This window comes from Meles meles, chromosome 5 (assembly GCF_922984935.1).
Source record: "Meles meles chromosome 5, mMelMel3.1 paternal haplotype, whole genome shotgun sequence".
NCBI lineage: Eukaryota > Metazoa > Chordata > Mammalia > Carnivora > Mustelidae > Meles > Meles meles.
Genome location: NC_060070.1, coordinates 147,244,989 through 147,266,031, shown reverse-complemented (window position 1 = coordinate 147,266,031; position 21,043 = coordinate 147,244,989). Strand labels below are relative to the sequence as shown.

Below are 21,043 nucleotides of genomic sequence, written 5' to 3'. Positions count from 1 at the left end.
CCCAACAGGAAGGAAACAGGAATGGGCACTCATCAAAGGCCTCTCGCCCATTATCCGGCAGGAAGATCGCTCTCACACCCCCTCCCTTCCCCTGCAGCCTTTCCCTTAGGTCATCTTGTGAGACATGCTCCCCCGCCCTACTCCCTGACCTCCCTAAGGCAGCAAAACAGGTACTTGTCAACCAATTTTATGTATTTATTGATTTTTGTCATCCCATGTGAAGATTTACAAATATCTTTTTTTTTTTAAGATTTTATTTTTTGGAGACAGGAAAAAGCACGAGGATGGGGGGGCAGAAGGAGACGGAGAAACAGGAAGCCCACTGAGCAGGGAGCCCCTAGGACCCCAGGATCATGACCCGAGCCAAAGGCAGACATTTAAGTGACTGTGCCACCCAGGCATCCCAAATATATATATTTTTTTCATTAAATATTTTATTCTTGGGCACCTGGGTGGCTCAGTCGGTTAATCATCTGTCTTTGGCTTGGATCTCGACCCCGGATTCCTGGGATCCAGTCCCGTGAGGGGCTCCCTGCTCAGCAGAGTCTGCTTCTTCCTCTATCCCTCCCCCTGCTTGTGATCTCTCTCTCTCTCTCAAATAAATAGATGAAAAACCTTAAAAAATTTTATTCTTAAGTAATTTCCACACCCAAGGTGGGGCTCGAACTTACAAGCCCTAGATCAAGAGTCACAAGCTCTACCGATTCAGCCAGCCAGCCACCCTAAGACTTACAAATGTCTTTTCAAAAACTGGGAAGCACTAAGCCAGATGGTCTCTCATGACTGCTTCTGGCCTCATGACTCATTCTTCTGTCCCTTGTGTTTCACACTTTCTTTCCCAGAAATCCCCCTGATCTCATCTCCCTGTTTTCTTCCTCTTCCATTAGATGGATCAAATGTCTTTCAAAATATCACCTTCCTTTTCTGGCAATGCAACAGGAGAACAGCAGTAGAAACAGTATGCCATAAGGGATTGCGTAAGTGAGTGAGTGAGTGTGTGTGACTGTGAGCGTTGAGTGTGTGTGTGTGTGAATGTGTGTGTGTCTAGAGAATACAGACAGAGAAACTAGGTTTGCCTTTTAACTTCGTCCTGTTATCTTTCAAACAAAATAAAAAGTCTTCCATACCTTTCTGATCATTCCCAGGCTTGGCTCTCTCCCACCCTCCCCGATACCGCTCATCCTGGCCCCCTGAACTCTCTGCTCCCCACTTCTCCTGGCCTCGCAAGGCAGGAGATTAAAAAGATCTCCATCTGCTGAAGAAGTAAAGCAGAAACCCTGAAAACCAGAAGCCCCTCTCTCTGGCCCCGTTTGCAGCGGGCCGGAGCCAACACTGCCTTTCACTGGGAGGACGTCTTTCCTTCGCCCTCACCACCCAGCCGTCTCGGGCCCACCTCGTTCCAGAAAGATAACATGGAATCCCAAACTCGGAGCCTGCCCCACTCACCACCAGTGGGGGCCCGTGATCGTGGCGTTGACTTGGACCAGTCAACGCTTAGGTACCACCCACGAAATAAGATCCTAATCATTCCACACCCGCCCAAATCACTACGAAATAGTTTCGGTGGGATAAATGGCGGGTCCCACAAGCATCAGATGAGGATGGAGGCTCAGCAGGGGTCTGAGAGGAAGTCTCGATCTCAGAGGACAGGAAGCTCAAAGGCAGCCGTAGCCTGACCAACCTCCAAGAAGACGGGGTGACTTTAGGAAGGTTCGGGACTCACCAAACACACGGATGGACGCTTTAGGCTGAGTCTGCAAACGTCGCTCACAAATCAGAGAACCGAGATGGGCTTCACCTGAACTCCTACCCAGGGAAGAAGCGTTGATAAGCTTAATTGGGACTCTGGCCCCAGCGAGGAACAGCCTCGGGCTTACCGGACCATAGCCTGGGGCACGACTGACTGTAGCCTGGTGGTTAAGTGTTCTGTTCCCGAAATCCTACTTCCTGAATTCAAATTCTGCCCTTGCTGATCCTGGGTAAAGTCCCCAGCAGCTCCATGAGAACCAAGTTCCGCAGATAATCCGGGCAAACACAGAGGACCTGCCCACAGGAACATCGTGTCAGTTTCCACTTTTGAGGTCCTCCCCTCCTGATGTAGATAAGCTACAGCTTTCCACAGGTGCCCCAGGCTGCAAAGAAGCATGGGGTGGGGGGGGCATCCAGATAACATTTTCAGGAAAAGTCCCCTTATCAGCTTAGTAAATAGGAGGTCCTCAGACTTCAATTCCAGAAATGTTGCGAAGGCATTCCATGAGGGCATAATCCTATTAAATTAAGAAACCTTGGCTGGATGAAAATTTACCAAGGAATGTTACATTCTGTGGAACGTCTTAAGTGTCTCTAAACTTAGCAATAACTCTTCACATTTGTGAGTTGCTTTTAGATATCAAGTGCGTGCCCATGTGTTGTTTCTTTAATGTCTGCAAATTATCAGAAAATCCTACCTGCTGGCGGTGGCTGTTGGTTGTGTAGCAGAACTTTCTGGCTCGAGGTCTCCTTTCTTCATAGGGCTGACTTGGGAGAGTAACTTTCTTATTGTTACTGTTTTGGTGGCTAGACACCGGTGGCCAGAATCCCCTTTGTCCTTGATGGGAACAGAGTATCACCCACAAAATATAACTTTCCCCTGAAATAGAGCCTTTTAATCAGGTGTGGTTTGTAAACCACCTGCATCAGAAACTTTTTATCTAAAGGCCCAGGTAGGCAGAGATCCAAATCCCACTTCGACACAGTAAATCCCAATTTCTGGGCACAAGGACTGGAAATCTGGGTTTTTAACAAGCACCCTAGACAATTCTTAGACTCTCTAACAATTAAGGACATTTGTGCCAATGTTGGAACTCAACTAAAAATAGTTACATTCTGCCCAACTCGCTGCTGGGCAAATGGCAAATAAATAAAATGCAGGCATATCAAAGAGACTCAAGTGTGAGGCCATTCCACCCAGCCAGCAAACCACATTCCAAGCCCACCCTAGGGAATCCAGGGTATGGGTTAGGAGGAGACAAGTGAGGTACTCATCCATGCACAAAACGTAAGGGGAAGCCACTCAGTAATCAAGATAACGAGTACCCCAATGCAATATTTTATTTTTTCAATGCAATATTTTCATAAGTCAAAACTAAAGTCAAGAAATCCATGATGAGGGCGCCTGGGTGGCTCGGTTGAACGACTGCCTTCAGCTCAGGTCATGATCCTGGAGTCCCAGGATCGAGTTCCGCATCAGGCTCCCAGCTCACTGGGAGTCTGCTTCTCCCTCTGACCTTCTTCGCTCATGCTCTCTCTCACTGTCTCTCTCTCTCTCAAATAAATAAAATATTAAAAAAAAAAAAAAAAGAGGGGCGCCTGGGTGGCTCAGTGGTTTAAGCCGCTGCCTTCGGCTCAGGTCATGATCTCAGGGTCCTGGGATCGAGTCCCGCATCGGGCTCTCTGCTCGGCAGGGAGCCTGCTACCCTCTCACTCTCTCTGCCTGCCTCTCTGCCTACTTGTGATCTCTCTCTGTCAAATAAATAAATAAAATCTTTAAAAAAAAAAAAAAGAAATCCATGATGAACAGAGTAACACATTTTTTAAAAAAAGATTTTATTTATTTATTTGACAGACAGAGATCGTAAGTAGGCAGACAGGCAGGCAGAGAGAGAGAAGCGGAAGCAGGCTCCCCGCTGAGCAGAGAGCCCAATTCGGGGTTTGATCCCAGGACCCTGAGATCACGACTTGAGCCGAAGACAGTGGCTTTAATCCACTGAGCCACCCAGGCACCCAAGAGTAACACATTTTAATATAATATAATTTATTATTATTTTCTCTTTTTAAACTAAGCTCTATGCCCAGTGTAGGGCCAGAACTCACAACCCCAAGATCCAGAATCATACCGACTGGGCCAGCTAGGTGCCCCAAAGTATCAATTTTTTTATTTTTTTTTTAAGATTTTATTTATTTATTTGACAGAGAGAAATCACAAGAGAGGCAGGCAGAGAGAGAGGAAGGGAAGCAGTCTCTCTGCTAAGCAGAGAGCCTGATGTGGGACTCGATCCCAGGACCCTGAGATCATGACCTGAGCTGAAGGCAGCGGCTTAACCCATTGAGCCACCCAGGCGCCCAAGTATCAAATTTTTAAAAATAAAGACAGGATCCGTACCAACCAGGCTTTCCTTTTGCTATTGGCTCTCATATGGCCCCTCTGGCCCCCCAGGACCTCTCTTTACTTTCTGGGTCAGCGCGCTGACCAGTCTAGCCTTTTATTGTACCCAGAGGTAGACACCGGGAGGTGAACCCCCACCCATCTCGCCCTCCTGTTGCCATTCAGAACATCTGAGGTCAAACGCCTCATTTCATTGACTGGATACACTGCTCCTTCCTTCAGAAATAAACGTTGGATCCAGTTCTGTGGTCCTTAACCAAAGAGAATTTTATTCCAGTGACAGGATTAACTTGCTGAAGACAGATAGGCTCCTAAGAGCCTCACGCACTCTGTCGACGCTCCGTTTAAGGGACTCTCTGCAGCAATTACAATGGCCATAGAGGTCCCTCCGTGGGGTGTCACTCTGCCTCGGATGCCGCTTTCTGATAGACTTTTCTGGGTGTGTAAAATTTTAAATCCTTTATAAACATCAATGATTGGCATAATTGGTGTAATTATAGGTATCTAAAAAGCAGAAAATGCCTAGTAACAGCTGCCAATAGTTGGTTTCAGGAAACATGCAGTCACTTGTGGAGAGCCGAGCTCCGGTTTAAACGCTTGGGGAATATTACTTCCAGATGGACCGACTTGAATCAGAGATGGCACAGAGATAGAGAGAAAAGAGCTCCCTCCCCCGGGACTCCCCAGGGACTGAACCACGGGAATCAGGGGGTGGGACATGATCTCTGAGGAGAGCCTTCCCTGACTGATGAGTAGGGACAGGTTAGAGAACTACAGAGGGCACCAGCCAGAGGTAGGGACCCCCAGAGATGAACAGTTTCAATTTCCTTTGGTCAGGTTTGTCTGTCAATGTTCCATGGTTGTTATGGCTGCTGTTCATGGCAGCCAAAAAGAGAAAACAACGGCAGACCTCGTGTGCAAATGCCTGTCTTCTTACAAGTGCGCCTGGAGGAAATGGGAATATCTTGCATTTTTCTACTCCCTAATTATTTGGGGCTGAGTTTCATCCATAACATGCTTGCGGATTACTGAGAAGTTCTTTGAGCCAATCTTGTTAGTAATATGGGTTTACATATATTAGGTAAAGGTATTTGGACATAATAAGTATCTGCAATGTTGCAACATGGACCGTACCACCCTCCTACTCTTTTAGAGAACATGTGGGTTTGGATGGGGAAGGGAAAATTATTGGGAGATTCCCAAGGGCTCTGCGGTCAGTGAGCCTTCCAAAATGGCGACCAGTTACTACCGTACAGCTGAAGATGTCCTGCCGTGTTTCCTGAATGTTCTCCCTTCACTTTGTCCATTACTCATCCTTTTACGAGTGGACGGCTTTATTGAACTTAACTGGCATCGTGTTTTTAAAATTAAATATGTCTAGGGCTACCTGGGTGGCTCCGTGGGTTGGCATCTGACTCTGGATTTCAGCTCAGGTCGTGATCCCGGGGTCAAGAGTCTGCTTGAGGATTCTCCGTCTCTTCCTCTGCCCCTCTCCACTGTACTCTCCCTCTCTAAAATAAATAATCTTTTTTAAAAATAAAATAAAATGTAAATATGTTTAGTTTAAGAAACTGAGAAGCACTTGATTTAAGTTTTATTTTATTTATTTATTATTTATTTATTTATTTGACAGCAAAGATCACAAGTAGGCAGAGAGAGAGAGGAGGAAGCAGGCTGTCCGCAGAGCAGAGAGCCCGATGCGGGGCTCGATCCCAGAACCCTGGGATCATGACCTGAGCCGAAGGCAGAGGCTTTAACCCACTGAGCCACCCAGGCGCCCCTTGATTTAAGTTTTCAATTAGCAATAATCAATTAGCAATAATCGCGCCTCGGATAAACCTCATTGGCTACGATACTGCCACTGCGCAAAGCTTGATTTAAGTTTTAATCATACTGATGTTCTTCTAATACCAACCTAAGAGTAGTCCTAATGGAAAGACACTAGGTTTTATTTTATTTTGAGGGGCCAGGGATTTTAATAACAATTTGGATAATAATAGTTAAATTTGAGACGTGGACCACTGCTTTCTAGGATTATGTTAGAATTTGGTAGGATTAATCTAGAGCAATGGGTCAAATGGCCTCTAATGCTTCTTTGGAATCTAAAAAGTTACAAATTCTATGATCATGGGGTGCCTGGGTGGCTCAGTCAGTTAAGGGTTTGACTCTTGATCTCAGGGTCTTGAGTTCAAGCCCCACCTTGGGCTCCATGCTGGGTGTAGACCCTACCGAAAAAAAAAATTCTGTGATCAGTGACTTTATTTTATATCCCAAAGCAGGTTTTCTCTTTCATTTTTTTAAGTAGAATTTTTATGTAAAATAGCTTAAAGAGGAACTGTTCTGGTTACACGTTTATGTGTGATTTTCTTTGAGCACATCTGTTTCAAGGAGAAAGAAAGGGAGTAGTGAGTTTGGGGCTTCATGAGGACTAGACGGGATGAATGTTCTTTCTTATGTGTAAAGGCGTCTTATGCCCATCCCAAAATATCTTTTACCATTTGCCACACAGATCTAGAGTATAGTGCGATAAGACTGGCATCACAGAGCAAGAAGAAAACAAAGCAGTGTCTAATAACATTGAGGTATGAGTCCATAACATTCTGGTCACTTCAATTATTAAAGAGTCCATATAGGAACACCTTCATGGCTCAGCTGGGTAAGCTGCCAACTCTTGATTTTGGCTCAGGTCATGATCTCAGAATCTTGGGATTGAGCCCTGCATTGGGCTCTGCCCTCTGCATGGAGTCTTCTTGAGGGTTCTCTCTCCCTTTCCCCTACCCCTGCTCAGGCTCACTCTCTTTCTAAAATCAATACATAAATCTTTAACTACAACAACAACAACAAAAAAGTCCACAGAGTTTTCAGGATTCCTGGCTGGCTTAGTCGGTAGAACATGTGACTCTTGATCTAGCGATCATGAGTTTGAGCCCCATGTTGGGCATACAGAGTACTTAAAAATCAAATGTTTAAAAAAAAGACATGTCCATTGTTTTAAAATTTACCCTCAGACTTGACTTTAATCTCTTGTCCTCTTTCCCACAATTTGAGTAGCTTGAAATGTAAAACTGCTTTCTTCCCGGCCACTTCAAAACTTAGCTCCTCTAGTGTGTTGGGGGTGAATGGTCAAAGGGAACAATACGAATACTCATTTACATAACTGGCCACTGCCCTCTTACCCTGTCTCTCTGCTGATTCCAACTCAGCCGCCTAAACTCATGATGGAACAGAATGCCAATCCCACTTCTTACAGGCAGCCTAATCCCTTGGAGAATCCGTCAGAACTTCCCATCACTTGGCTTTGGAACAGGACAAGGTCTGCTGTGCTCCCCACAGGGATGTCTCAGACTCTTTGATTCTTTTCTTTCCTCTTCTCTAGTCTTCTGCTTACTTGGACTTGGCCGGTGGGGTGAGAAGGAGAGTATTGACTACATTTGATAATTCTGCTCTAGATGACTATAGTAGGGGCCTTGGCCCCCAACACTGGACCCTGTCTTTAAGAATGTGGTATACTGGGGCACCTGGGTGGCTCAGTTAAGCATCTGACTTTGGTCATGAACTTGGGGTTCTGGGATTGAGCCCCATGTGGGGCTCTGCTCTCAGCAAAGAGTCTGCTTCTCCCTGTGCCCCTCCCCTTCGTGTTCTCTATCAAATGAATAAATAAATCTTAAAAAAAAAAAAAAGAATGTGGTATACTTCATCCCATTTTTTTTATAAGTTGGATGTGATTTTTTTTTAAGATTTTATTTATTTATTTGACAGACAGAGATCATAAGTAGGCAGAGAAGCAGGCAGAGAGAGGAGGAAGCAGGCGCCCTGCTGAGCAGAGAGCCCGATGCGGGGCTGGATCCCAGGACCCTGAGATCATGACCTGAGCCGAAGGCAGAGGCTTTAACCCTCTGAGCCACCCAGGTGCCCCCATCCCATTGTTTATATCGTGAGGCCTCCATGCCAAAATTAAGGCTACAGAGAAAAGACCTAGTATATTAAATAGATTAAAAACCAAACTGTCTCGAGTGAGAATAGTATGGATAGTAGACGAGGAAGGGTGATGCACTGTGAACCTTGGGTTTACTCTCCCGGAATTCAGAGAGCACAAAGAAAGGATGTAAAAGGAAGTATGAAGGCTTTCAGACCCCAGAAGCAAAGGCAGTAATAGAGGGATGGGATAAGTAGGCATGCAGAGTTCCATTTTAAAAGGGATTTTGAGAATAATACATGGAAAAAAGAACCAAGAATTTGGTATTGGGGGGAGGGTGCTGGGTGGCTCAGTCAGTTACACATCTGCCTTCCGCTGTGGTCGTGATCTCCCAGCCGGCGATCAAGCCCCGCAGCAGGCTCTCTGCTCAGCGGGGAGTCTGCTTCTCCCTCTCCCCCTGCCTCTTCCCCTGTCTGTGCTCTCTCTGTCTCTCTCCCTCTCAAATGAATAAATAAAATCTTAAAAAAAAAAAAAAAAGAACCTGGTATTGGGAGAATGTCAAGACACATAGGAAAACCAAGAGCATACCTGATCAGTATTAATATCCACACCTTCTTGATGTGAAATTCGGCAGCCAATGAACGGTGCTCACTAGATCCATGGACCTTAAATTGTGTTTCTTCTAGAACACTCATGAAATTCCTAGTTCCCTTACAATCATGTGTTTCTTTGAAATAGAGCCCCATGATTTCGGTTACTTGAGTGAGCCTCTGTTTCTTGCAAACACAGAGCCTAAGTAGAGTAAAGCCAATAGCACAACAATGAGAACCAGCCTGGTAAGTTCTAATGAAAAACAAAAAGACCCTATGCGCTGGCACCATGGGGTGGGGATCAAGGCTGTTTCTGTGATTGTTGTGTTTTTTAAATCAGGTATGTTATCAGAGACTTGTGATAGAAACATCATCTCAGAATGATTTACATATATTCCTGCTTACATGTGAAAATAATCTATCCACCCTCTCTGGGGGTAGGGGAAAGGATTGTTTTCAAAGTTTGGTTCAATTTTTACTTTTTTTGAGTCTGTTTAACTTTTAATCTTAGACCTATCAGTGATTTTTTTTTTTTTTTTTTTTTTTAATTTATCTCCAACACTCACTTCCTACCTAACCAGCTCCAGGATGGGAAACCTGTAATGAGCCTATGTTTCTGGCATGAAGACCTAGCAATTCCATTTCTGGGAGCTATTCAAGAAAAACTCCCCCTATGTTTGCACAAATTGGTTGCTATAACAATCAAAACTGGAGATCCTCCTAAACCAATGTTTTTTAATCTACACGACTACAAGGTATGTGTTCAGAGCACACTTACTACCATCTCGAGAGATTATTGGGAAGAGTCTTTGGGCGACTCTATTTGGGAAATGCAAAGTACTTTTCACCTTCAGCAACCCCTTCCCCAGGCCCCACACCACAATTTTTTTCTGGGTGCTCACCCCCAACATAAATTAAGACCGTTAGCAAGTCCTCAAATGTATTAGCATCCCTTCTTTCAAATGACAGGCTTCTGGACCTACTCTGGCCAGGGGGAGGAACAAAGTGCAATGTGTTTTTAGACTAAAGTCCCACAAATTCCCAGGACTTCAAATAAATTATTCAGTGTCTCAGGGGCTTGGCAAACAAGAGAGATAAAAGGGCCACATTGGGAGTGTGTGAAAGGGGAGGGAGAAAGCAGAGGCCAAGATGAAGGTCAGGAGTTCCTGAAGAGGTATTTTCACAGGTTTTAGGTGTTGGAGCTAGGGAAGTTAGGACAAGCGCTGGTAAGAAATGGCAATTAACCACCTATGCAACGGGAGTTAATTGATTGTTAAATAAGGCTCTGCCGATTAGCTCTTACAAAAGCAGTGATATGCACCATACGCTTCAGCCAATCGTCGGGCTCCAGGGCTGGGCATTGACTATCTGAAGCATAATAGTGTTTTCAGTTGCCTCCTGTCTTTCAACTGCAGACGGGGTCAGGAAACAGCACATTCGTTATGTGTTTAAAAACTAGTCCAAAGAATTATGTATAGGGGACGATATCTAGGGAACCAAGCAGGCTCAAGGACGATATTTCACTTGATTCTTAGGTCATGGTCTACCCTTAAAAAAAAGCAAAAACCAAAAACCCACCTCAAACTTATGTCTTTTTATTTTTTTAATATTTTATTTATTTCTTTGACAGAGAGAGAGGTCACAACTAGGTAGAGAGGCAGGCAGAGAGAGAGGAGGAAGCAGGCTCCCCGCGGAGCAGAGAGCCCGATGCGGGGCTCGATCCCAGGACCTGAGCCGAAGGCAGAGGCCTAAACCACTGAGCCACCCAGGCGCCCCTCAGACTTATGTCTTATGTGTGATGCAAAGCATCGTTGCCTCTTGGCACACAGATGAGCTACAACATTGCTCCAAAAAAATCTACAAGGTAGAGGAAGGCCCTTCGAGAATCTTCCTGCCATGACCTGACCTCGGCCCCACATGTCTGGCCCTCCGCCATAAACCAACTGCCCCGAATGGAAAGTGCCGAAGAAAACAAAATGGGTGAAATTTACTGTCACCTGTCCCCCCTGACACAGACGCAGGGAGACACATGGTTAACTAAGGCACAACCCGAAATGCAGCAGCCTGGTCACACAGCCCCCAGGGAAATACCGCTGGGTGATGTGAGGGTTTTTTTTTTTCCTCCTTCTTCTTTTTAAGATCTAGAAGGAAAACAACACATGCAGGAAACCATAAAACCCTTCAAGTTAACTGTAGCCAACGGTCAATCTCATTAGGATATAATGGGTAGCTTGTGGCCCTCTCTATAAAGACTGAAAGCGTTCCTCTGAATAATTTCCAATTTTCTCACTTGCTGGAATCTCTCTGCCTTTGAGGCAGCAAAGAGAAGTTTCGTTCTCTGTATTTATACCTTTCTCTTCTCCTCTGTCTCAGTTACTTCTTCCAATCTTCAGTCTCAGAGTTCATTTTTTATCTGAGCACATTTGGTTGAAATGGAATATATGCAAATATTCAACCCAGCTCATCACTTAAATTTTTTTTTTTTAATTTTTAAAAAGATTTTATTTATTTGACAGAGAGAGAGACAGAGGGAGAGAGGGAACACAAGCATGGGGAGTGGGAGAGGGAGAAGCAGGCTTCCCACTGAGCATGCTGGTCTGGGTTCCAGGACCCTGGGATCATGACCTGAGCCGAAGGCAGGTGCCCAGTGACTGAGACACACAGGCGCCCCTGGCTCATCACTTAATCTAGCTCTTTCAACCAGGATCGTAGGAGAGCCTCTTTGGGAAGTGGATCGCCAGTCAGAGGGCTGACAGAATCCGGGCCCACAGGCCCAAGGCCTTGGTTAACGTCTGTTTCTCTGTTACCGAAGTGAAGACATCTAGTACTGAAATCAGAACTTGGCTCAAGAAGGGGTTTCCATGAGACTGTGGACGCTGAGAAACAAACTGAGGGCTTTGGAGGGGAGGGGGGTGGGGGGTTGGGTGAGCCTGGTGGTGGGTATTATGGAGGGCATGTAATGCATGGAGCACTGGGTGTGGTGCATAAACCATGAATGCTGGAACACCGAAAAGAAATAAAATAAAATGGAAAAAAAAAAAAAAAAAAAGAAGGGGTTTCTGTGCCCTTTCTCTCACTTCTGACCTCCTGACCTCAGACCGGTCACTGACCCACTCTGAACTCAATTTCTCCATATAAAGAAAGGGAGTAATGGTCCCTTGCTGCACACTTACTGGGAGAAGATGCTAAAATGCCATGGGGGCAGGGATTCTCAAATTTAGGGAACACTGCAAATATGGGGGGTTTAATCAGGGCCCAACCTGAGTCTGGTCATCTTTATAATCTCTGCCCTTAACAAGAATGTCCAGGTGATTCTGATGTAGGGGCTCATGGACCAGACCGGAAGACACTGATTCTGGGACATTTATTTTTAGGAACTTGGGGTCTTGTATGTTGCTGGCACTGTAGCAGGCTTGTGCAGGTGCGGTCTTTTCTATAACCACCCATACGGTAAGGAACTAGCGTTGAATGAGCCCTTATGGTATTCTACACTGAGTAATTTCGCTCCATATTCACAATGGCCTTATGTGCCAGATAGCAGTCTTCCTATTTAACAGAATACTGAGGTGTAAAGAGGCTGAGAAATCTGATCAGAGTCCCTGAGCTAGAATTCCCAGCCTGGTTTAAGTCCAGGGACCCTACAGACCACAGCTGCTATAGTGAGCAGGCTATAATACGTGAAAGCATTTTGAAAGCTCTTAAGGCCCCATTGAAACAATGTAAATGTGAAGTCAACAGAGAAGACTTAGAACATTTGTTATATGTAGCTGAACCAGGGAAGGCAGATTTGGGGACACCAGAAGTTGTTAAGGCCTGGTTCCAGTCTTCCAAGACTTCCAGTGGAATGGGAGACCAGTTTGGCTACATTGGGAGTTTTGGAGAACTGGAAAGGCGGGCTAAAGCCATCTTGTGAAAAGCCTCAAGGGGCAGCATGTGAATTTCGCATTCTTTCCTGGATAGATGGGAATCTGGTAGATTTTGAGTCTGAAACACCATGCGCCCCTTCTCCACTTTAGTTTTTGAAAGACAGCCACAGTAAAAGATCTAGAAATGCATCTGGAGAGGATTTTCCAGGATGGACAGGACGGGTGAGGATAGATGTTAGCAAATATGGGTTTAAAAAATAATGTATAGGCCTCAAATGCTAAGGGAAAAAAAGCGGGGGGGGGGGGGGGCGGGGCACAAAACAAAACCACAAGAAAAATAAAGCATACCAACCTTCCACCCTGAAACACCCGATCGGGTGAGATGGATTTGTATTTCTAGCAGAATTCTTAGTTTCCCTGGACACAGGATCTTTCCAATGCCTCCGTGGGATCCTTAAATTATTCTAAATTTATGATTAAACATTCTGACCCCTAGCATTCCTCAAACCACCGTTTCTAATTCATGAGGACCCTTTCCATACAGGAAATACTCAGTAACTTCTGTTGCCTTCCACTTCCCAACCCTTTGCTTTCACTTTCTTCAGAATCCCTGAGCGTCCCGGGCACCCCCACCCTAGTCCCCAGAGCAGCTGGAGCACAGACCCAAGAAGCCCTTTCAGGCACTCAGCCCACCCTATCGGCTTACACGCTCTGCTTTTTCTTGGCACTTACAGGTACTCAGCTAGGAAGTGACAAAATGGCAGCAGCAAGTCTACTACTGGGTCACATTTCTGATGGAGCCAAGGGCCAGAAGCAGTGTATTTAGGGGGAAACGGTTTGATGGCCTTAAAAGGAAATCTGAAATGTATTCTTTTCTGCCAATCCAAATGTTCTGAAAGAAAGAGCCATGCTCAACTGGTTGGTTTTTCAGGTTCATGGGGCCTTGTATCACCCAACGCATAAGGATTCCCTGTGAATGAGAAAACTGCTTCAGAGGAAAGTAGAATAATGTTCCTCCATCACCTGCTAGTAAGACACACACACATTGAGGCCTTTATCTTTACAGGAACATTATCAAAGTTCTTCAAGAAAATATTCAAAGCCTCCGCCTTGACAGGAAAAATAAGGGGGAAATACACAGTTCTAGAAGGAGAACCCTCCAAAATAAAATGTAAAAAATGTTATCACACTGGCTTCACTTAGGTCAAGGTTTTGATACTTTGGATCTGAAAAAAAAAAAAAATGAAACAATCACATTATTGTTTAAGGACAAGGAACAAACATTAAATTTAAGCAGTTTATAAAAAGCACCCCCCCCCCCATTGCAAAGGTTTTTGAAGAGACACAAGATGCCCTGTTTTCTTAAGGTCTTCTTAAAAGACCTTAAGACCTTCTTACCATTATAGAACACAAATGCAATTAAAACTATGTTAGCAAAATACAAGGAAAAAAATTGGAAACTAGCAGCTGTAATAATTTTAAAGAGGTGAACTTATACTGAAACACAGCTGCTACACTATTCTGGAAGTAGAGATTACGGCTCTTCCTCTAGCAAAAAAATGTGCTCGTTTTGTACTAGTCTCCCCAAATCTCTTCTCCATGCAGGATACTCCCCTACCTACAAGCAGTGCTGAGGGTTAAAGATTATTTCCAACCAAGTCTGCTCCTTGACCCCTTCTCTCCAGTGCTAAAAAACTAGAAGACATAGGGAGCACACACCTTTAATTAACAAACGTTTGGACGTGAAGATGGGTTTTGTTAGTTAGCGGCAAGAGTTAACCCTCCAAGTAAACAGGAAATAGCGCTACTTAGCAAGAGGCAGGTTCCAAACCAAGTCCTAATGGGCCTTTTCTCTCCATGCATACAGGCCTCAGGAATACAGCTGTGTCCGATGCATATAAAACGTATAAATCTCCCCTAGCTGACTGCGTGCTACTCACTGAACCAGGGGGGAGGGTTGGATTTCCTGTCGGTCCTCAGGGAGCCCATGGGCATGGCACAAAATGGAGATCTAGCACCCGGTGAGCCCTTCTGCTTCGGAGGAGAAAAATTATACAACTTCTCCATTTCGAAATTACTGATGGCTTCCTCCTCCACAATATATCGATCATTTAAAAGGCTTATTTGTTCTTGATCCGTGTAAAGCGATTCTAGCCAAGGCTGGATGGTAACTACCGGGCCCGGGAAGGAGAAAGCAGTTTTAGGAACAGGAGGTCAAAATGCAGATCAGCCGGCCAGTTTTCATCTCTAAAGAATCCTCTCCGTGCTGCCCTTCCCCCTCTTTTTAAAATTTCAAGACAAAGGGCATTTATTTAAATGTGGTGAACTCTGAAAATTCCTAGAAAGCGCGTAGAGTTGACACATACTCATTTCAGGGTCAGGGCTGGCCAAATCTGGCCAAGAGGAACTTGGTATCCTCAGGAAGATAGCATTTAGCAGGCTGCCCTTGGAGAAGTTACTGTTTCAGAGCTAAAGCAGATGGGAGAGCGTCCACCCGGGAGGAGGGCCCTCCCAGTCTCGGGCTCTGGGCATAGAATAATGACAAAAGTCGAGATTTAGGGTTCAGTTCCAGCTGATTTTATTTCCTTCTCAAAAAAAGTTATTTACAGAAGGTATATATCAACAATCTGACAGGCAGTGAACTTGACATGATTAGCTGGCATGATTTTTTCTTTTTTCTTTTTTTCCCCCAAAACATTTTTTTTTTTTTTTTTGTGGCCTTGAATTTTAAGACAAATATTCTACACGGCATATTGCACAGGATGGATGGCAAAAAAAAAGTTTAAAAACAAAAACCCTTAACGGAACTGCCTTAGAAAGGCAGACGTCCTAGTGCCTGTCATGTTATATTAAACATACATACACACAATCTTTTTGCTTATTATAATACAGACTTAAATGTACAAAGATGTTTTCCACTTTTTTCAATCTTTAAACACAACAGCTATAAACCCGAACACATATGCTATCGTCATGCCATAAGACTAAAACAATTATATTTAGCGACAAGTAGAAAGGATTAAATAGTCAAATACAAGAATGAAAAACGCAGTACATAGTGTCGCGAACTCAAATCGGCATTTAGATAGATCCAGTGGTTTAAACGGCACGTTTTTGCTTATAAAAAAAGTGCAAAAAAGATGTGGTTTACAAGTTAAAGCTACAGGATCCCTTTTTGCTGTAAATGCACCAGTTTTAAAGCCTCTGGACAGAACGGTATTTTATTTAAAAAAAATTTGTCTTTTCTTAAAAGCCTAACAGTGTTTGGCTAATTCTCCTCCCCTTTTTCTAAGACTGGGGTGGAAGGGTGGACACAGGTGGCAGGTTAAGGGATACTGTCACTTTAAGAAGCCTGCAGATTGAAGTGTAAACATGGAGAAATTAGGGGCTGATTCTTTAAACTGTGTGAGATATTAACCAGCCGCCCTATTATAAAATCAGGAAATCCAAACAGCGATTTACACCGATTAACACCCCCTTTATATATTTTTTACAAAAATACACTGAGAAAATAATCAAACGTTTTCATCTCTCTTGTCTTTTTTTGTTTTTTAAAAGTGTCAAAAGTCTACATTTAAATATAAAAAATTAAAAGTTAAAACTCTAGCCCTTCAGTGAAGGAGACGTAAAATGGCGTGGGTAACAACAAACTACCAAAAAAGAAAAATAATAATAATAAAATAAAATAAAGGAAAAAAAAAAGAACAAAAGAAAAAAAAAGGAAGGAAGAAATAAAGGAAGTCAAAAAAGAAAGAAAAGAAAGTAAACCAAAGATTAAAGTAAAAAAGGGACAAAATAAGAAAAAAAATGTTTGGCCAGTATAAATACGTCCACATATAAAATGGCATCTGATTACATTTACAAGGAAAAAAAAATACGAGGATGAAGCATCGGTGAGGGAAAAAAACACGTCTTCTCATTTACACCTATAAGGAATAAACACATACACACTGAGAAAAAATTTGGTCCTGAATTGTGTTCTTTTTTTTTTTTTTTTCTTAAAGTCCAGCACAGATTTGAGTTGCGTTTGAATCCTTTAAAGAGTTAAGAATGAAAAAAAGCTGGTGATAATTTTGTTGTAGGAATCAAACATAGCGCCATCTATCTGCTTTTTATATTATCCTACACTATTTTAAAAACTGCTCAACAGTCTTATACAGAAATCTTTAAAAGATAGACAGGATAACATGCTATATTAACCCCACCAGTGAAATAATCCAACACCATCACGATTCCGATTTTAAGAGAAGAAAAAAACCTCTTTTTTCCCCCCCGCCCGAAACCACTCGCCCCTGCACGGCCCCCGGCACCACATCAAACAGTCTGCTCTCCTGCACGCCCGCGGGCCGCGGAGTCTCACCTCACTGATTTCGGGGGTGCGCGGGGCGGGGGCCGCCAGGACGCGCCACCTGCCCCCGAACGTGCAAATCCGTCCCAGTTCCTCCGCGGCCCCCCCTGCGCCCCGCCCCGCACCCCTAGCCGGGCTCCCCGCGGGGCTCTCCGGGCGCTCGGCATCTCCTCCTCCGGCTCCGGGGGTGGGGGCGGTAGGGTGCAAGGGAAAAAAAAAATAGGGGGGAAAAAAAGGAAGGAAGGAAGGAAGAGGAAAGGAAGGGAAAAAGGAAGAAAAACAGAACAAAACGGGAATTCGCCAGCGTGGAGTCTCTCTGTCCCGGCGCTCGAGCCTGCCCCCCCCCCCCCCCATATCTGCCGTCGGTCCAATTCCACGCCCGGAGCCTTCTGTCTTCTTCAGGGGGGAGGGGATGGCGGGGGGTGCTGAGAACTCAATCCCCAGGGGCGCATTGGGTTTCTTTCTTTTCTTTCTTTTTTTTTCCCCCTCCTCTCTTGACCAAGAAATGAGATAAAATAAAACAAAAACAGCAAGGGGAGGAGGGCGATGAAAAAAGGGACGAGATTCCTTCAGTCTCTAGAAAAACTACCAAGTCGGCTTCTTGCTGGGGGTGCAGCAGACAAGTCCGGAAGCTCGTTGGAATGGGGGGGGGGTCTCTTCGGGCAGAGGGGAGGAAACTCCAAGTAGCTTTTTTTGCCATCAACAACATCAAGAACAACAACAAAAGGTCGCCCCTGGTCTCCCCGCCGCCTCCTCCGCGTCCCCGCGGCCGGGGAGGTGGGGGATGGGAGCGCGGGTCCCCAGAACACCGCCGCGCTCCTCGCAAGCCGGCCCCGCTCACTTTTTTTTTTTTCCTTTTCTTTTTTTTTTTTTCCTCTTTTCTCTTCCAACTCTTTTTCTGTCTTTTCTCTCTTCTTCTTCTTCGTCTAAATCTTCTTCTTCTTCTTTTTTTTTTTTTCTTCCCTCTCTTGCCCCCCGGCCCTCTTCTCCCAGCCCGCGCGCGCGCCCGTCAGTAGGTGAAGACCAGGTTGGAGATGCTGGACTCGAGCCAGTCTCCCGAGATCATCTCGCTCACCTCGGGCGTGCAGTAGTCCGGGAACTCGAAGTGCGAGCCGGAGCCGGGCTCCAAGTTAAAATCCAGGTCCCGGTCCAGCGCCGACGACGAGCTGAAGCTGCCCAGGGACATGCTCTCAAAGTTTGAGCTGGGGTTCAGGTCGAGCAGGTCGTCTTCGAACTCGTCGTCGGAGGACGAGGAGCCCGACGACGAGGACGAGGACGAGTGGGACGAGGCCGACGAGGACGCGTGCGAGGGCGCGCTGGACGGCGCGGGCGAGGCGGCGCGCAGGCTGGCGTAGCTGCGGTGGTCCGCGGGCGAGCGGCCGGCGGCTGGCGACGAGGCGGCGCTGCTGCGGCCGCTCAGGCTCGGCCCGTCGGGCGAGCAGCCCGCGCCGCCCTCTTCGTACAGGCCCAGAGGGTCGCTGGGGTCGGCGCCCGCGCCCACGCCGCCCGCGGGCGAGGAGGACGCGCCCAGGCCGCCGAACAGGTAGACGCGCTTCACCTTCTTGTCGGCCAGGGGTTTGCCCGGGGCCGCGAGGCCGGCCGAGGAGGCGGAGGCGGCCGTGGAGACCGAGCCCGCCGCCGCCGCCGCCGCCGCGCTGGGAGTCCGCGCCTTGTACAGCGAGTGGTGGTCGGCGGCGGCGCCCAGGGGCAGCAGGGCCTGCTCAGCCGCGAAGGAGGACGCGGCGCCCGCGGCCGCCGCCTTCCCGCCGCCGCCCGCCAGGATGAGCTTGGCGTGCGGTTTGCTGACCCCGCCGCCCGCGCCGCCCGCCACTTTGGAGCCGCAGCTCTTTTTCTGCGCGGGTTTGGAGTTGGCGCCGCCGCCGCCCGCGCCGCCGCCGCCGCCCCCCGCGTTGCCGCTCCCGCCCCCGCCGCCGCCCCCGTGGCCGCCCCCGCCACCGACCTTGTCGCCCTTCTCCCCCGGCTTGGAGGAGGCGGCGGCCGAGGCGCCGGAGCTGGCGTTGCCGGACTTCACCTTCTTCCTGGGCCGGTACTTGTAGTCGGGGTAGTCAGCCATGTGCTTGAGGCGCAGCCGCTCCGCCTCCCGGATGAAGGGGATCTTGTCGCTGTCTTTGAGCAGCTTCCAGCGTTTGCCCAGCCGCTTGGAGATCTCGGCGTTGTGCATGTCGGGCGACTGCTCCATGATCTTGCGCCGCTCGATCTGCGACCACACCATGAAGGCGTTCATGGGCCGCTTGATGTGCCCGCTCGGCGTCTTGCACCAGCTCGGGTCGTCGGCCTTGCCGCCCGTGGACGCGGTGGAGCCGGGCGTGGGGGAGGAGGCGATGCCCAGCTCCAGGCCGGCGCCCGAGTCCGAGCTCTCGCCGGCCAGCAGCGCTTCCGTGTTCTCGGCGTTGTTGGTTTGCTGCACCATGGCCCCGGCTCGGCGGGCGCCCACGCGCGCTCACACCCTCGCGGCGGTAGCCGCGGCGCGATCGCCGGGCCCTCCCGGCTCCCCGGGCCAAGCACACGCCGAGCGGGAGGACGCGCGCGGCGGCCGTGCGGGCCCCTCCACTCCTCGCCGGGGCGGTGCTGGGCGCAGGGAGAAAAGTCTCCAAAGGGTGCGGGCAAGGAGCGCTCTGCCTCTTGCAGAGCAGTTATAGTTCCCAGGCTGGAGAGTCTCCTCTCCCTCCCTCTGCTGCTCGCTCTCGCTCGCTCTCTCACCGCGCCGCAGTTTGCTCTGTCTCTCGGCTCTGAGTCTGGAGACCGTGCTAAAGTGGAGAGGAGTTTCTTGAATGCTGGCTGCTGAAGCTTCCAGTGCAAGTTTCTCGCCGCCTCCCAGGCAAGTCTTTTTTTTTTTTTTTTTTTCCTTCCCCTGAAGCAGTTGGTTCCAGTTCACGAGCGCTCTCAGGAGCTCAGGAAAGCGACATAGTCTCTATCACTTAGTCTCTTCCCTACCATGCAAAGCAAAAAAGGCTCTGGCTCCAGGACTCTCTGTGGGCGGAATCGGCACTAAGGAGTTTGTGCAATTATTTTGTTGCAAGGTAGGAAGCCAAAAAGCCTTCGTGCAACAGACTGGCATGAATAAATGTATGTCTCCCCCTCCCTCCTGCAAGAAGGGAGCTGGTAATGGCAGAGTTCCTCTAATGCAGGCTCTTCAAGAGCGTGCAAGAACTAGAGACCTCGGAGCGAGACGGGCCTCTTCCCCTCACACAGTTTCTCTTGCTGCAGCTTAGAGCAGACCCCAATTCCGCCTCGCGCCTCTTTATCCTTTCACAGTCTTGGCCGCGGCCAATCAGCCGCTGTAACCAACGCTTCCTCGTGCCAAGCCCCTCCCCCGGCCTTCCCATTGGCTTGGAACCCGATGCAATAATAATCTCCGCGTGCAATGAGAAGCTCCAAATCTGACCTCATTCCAATTTACAGAGCAAACTTTTTAAAAGGGCTAGAAGTACAGCTGAGATTTCTGCTGCCTTTTTTTCCTTTTGCTCTGTGCGTGTGTGCGTGTGTGTGTGCGCGCGTGTGGTGTGTAAAGAGGATGTTAATGCATGAAATTATTAAGGGGAGAGACGGAAATGTATTCTAACCATTATGTTAGATAACAAGGGGCTTGGAAGTTGGGGGGGGTAAGGGTGAAATACTGTAAATGGAAGCTTTCTGCTTAAAAGCCAAGTGATTATTTTTATTAGTTCTTTTCAGTACTGGAATAAAGAATCAGCCTCGAGTGCAAAATCTGTTCCTCGGATCCTTCATAAAGCCAAGGATGTAAAAGGGGGAAGGAAAGCCACAACAATAAATCAATGGCTATTGAAAACCATTAAGAAAGTGGTACCTAGACACCTGTCACCACAATTATTTTAACAGCTCTAGGTACAGCACAGATGTTGATGTATTGTGTAAAATCCCTTCAGAGCAATTTTTGTGCTGTTTGTGGAAGGCAGAGAAGAGGAATTTTTGCAATAATTGCTTGCTCTCTTAACCAAACAGGGGTTAACTATGCTTATTTAATGATTTAAACTCCCCTATAAATCCTGGATAGCCCAAACAGAGGAGCTTTCCGTTGAAACACATTACACAGTTTGCCTACTTAACTCAAAGGGAGAATTTCCATGGAGTTTCGTATAGGATGGTAATGTGGAGTAAAGGGTTGGGGTCGTTTTTACTTTCTAAATATTTGTTTTC

At 47.0% G+C, this 21,043-nt stretch overlaps 1 protein-coding gene and 1 non-coding gene across 2 annotated transcripts; both read right to left on the bottom strand.

The window, feature by feature from the left end:
- Positions 1-5,873: 5,873 nt before the first annotated feature.
- LOC123942818 lies at positions 5,874-6,017 on the bottom strand. Its single transcript, XR_006818476.1, has one exon. It is a non-coding gene; the product is annotated as a U4 spliceosomal RNA (small nuclear RNA).
- A 9,053-nt stretch (positions 6,018-15,070) lies between these two features.
- Positions 15,071-20,441, bottom strand: SOX4 (SRY-box transcription factor 4). Its single transcript, XM_046006388.1, has one exon. The coding sequence runs from the start codon at positions 19,293-19,295 to the stop codon at positions 17,874-17,876; it is 1,422 nt and encodes a 473-aa protein (XP_045862344.1). The 5' UTR covers positions 19,296-20,441; the 3' UTR covers positions 15,071-17,873.
- Between the last annotated feature and the right edge of the window lie 602 nt (positions 20,442-21,043).

What these genes read in the sequence shown, in the direction of transcription:
- SOX4 (XM_046006388.1), bottom strand. Translation starts at nt 19,295, where the DNA reads ATGGTGCAGCAAACCAACAACGCCGAGAACACGGAAGCGCTGCTGGCC.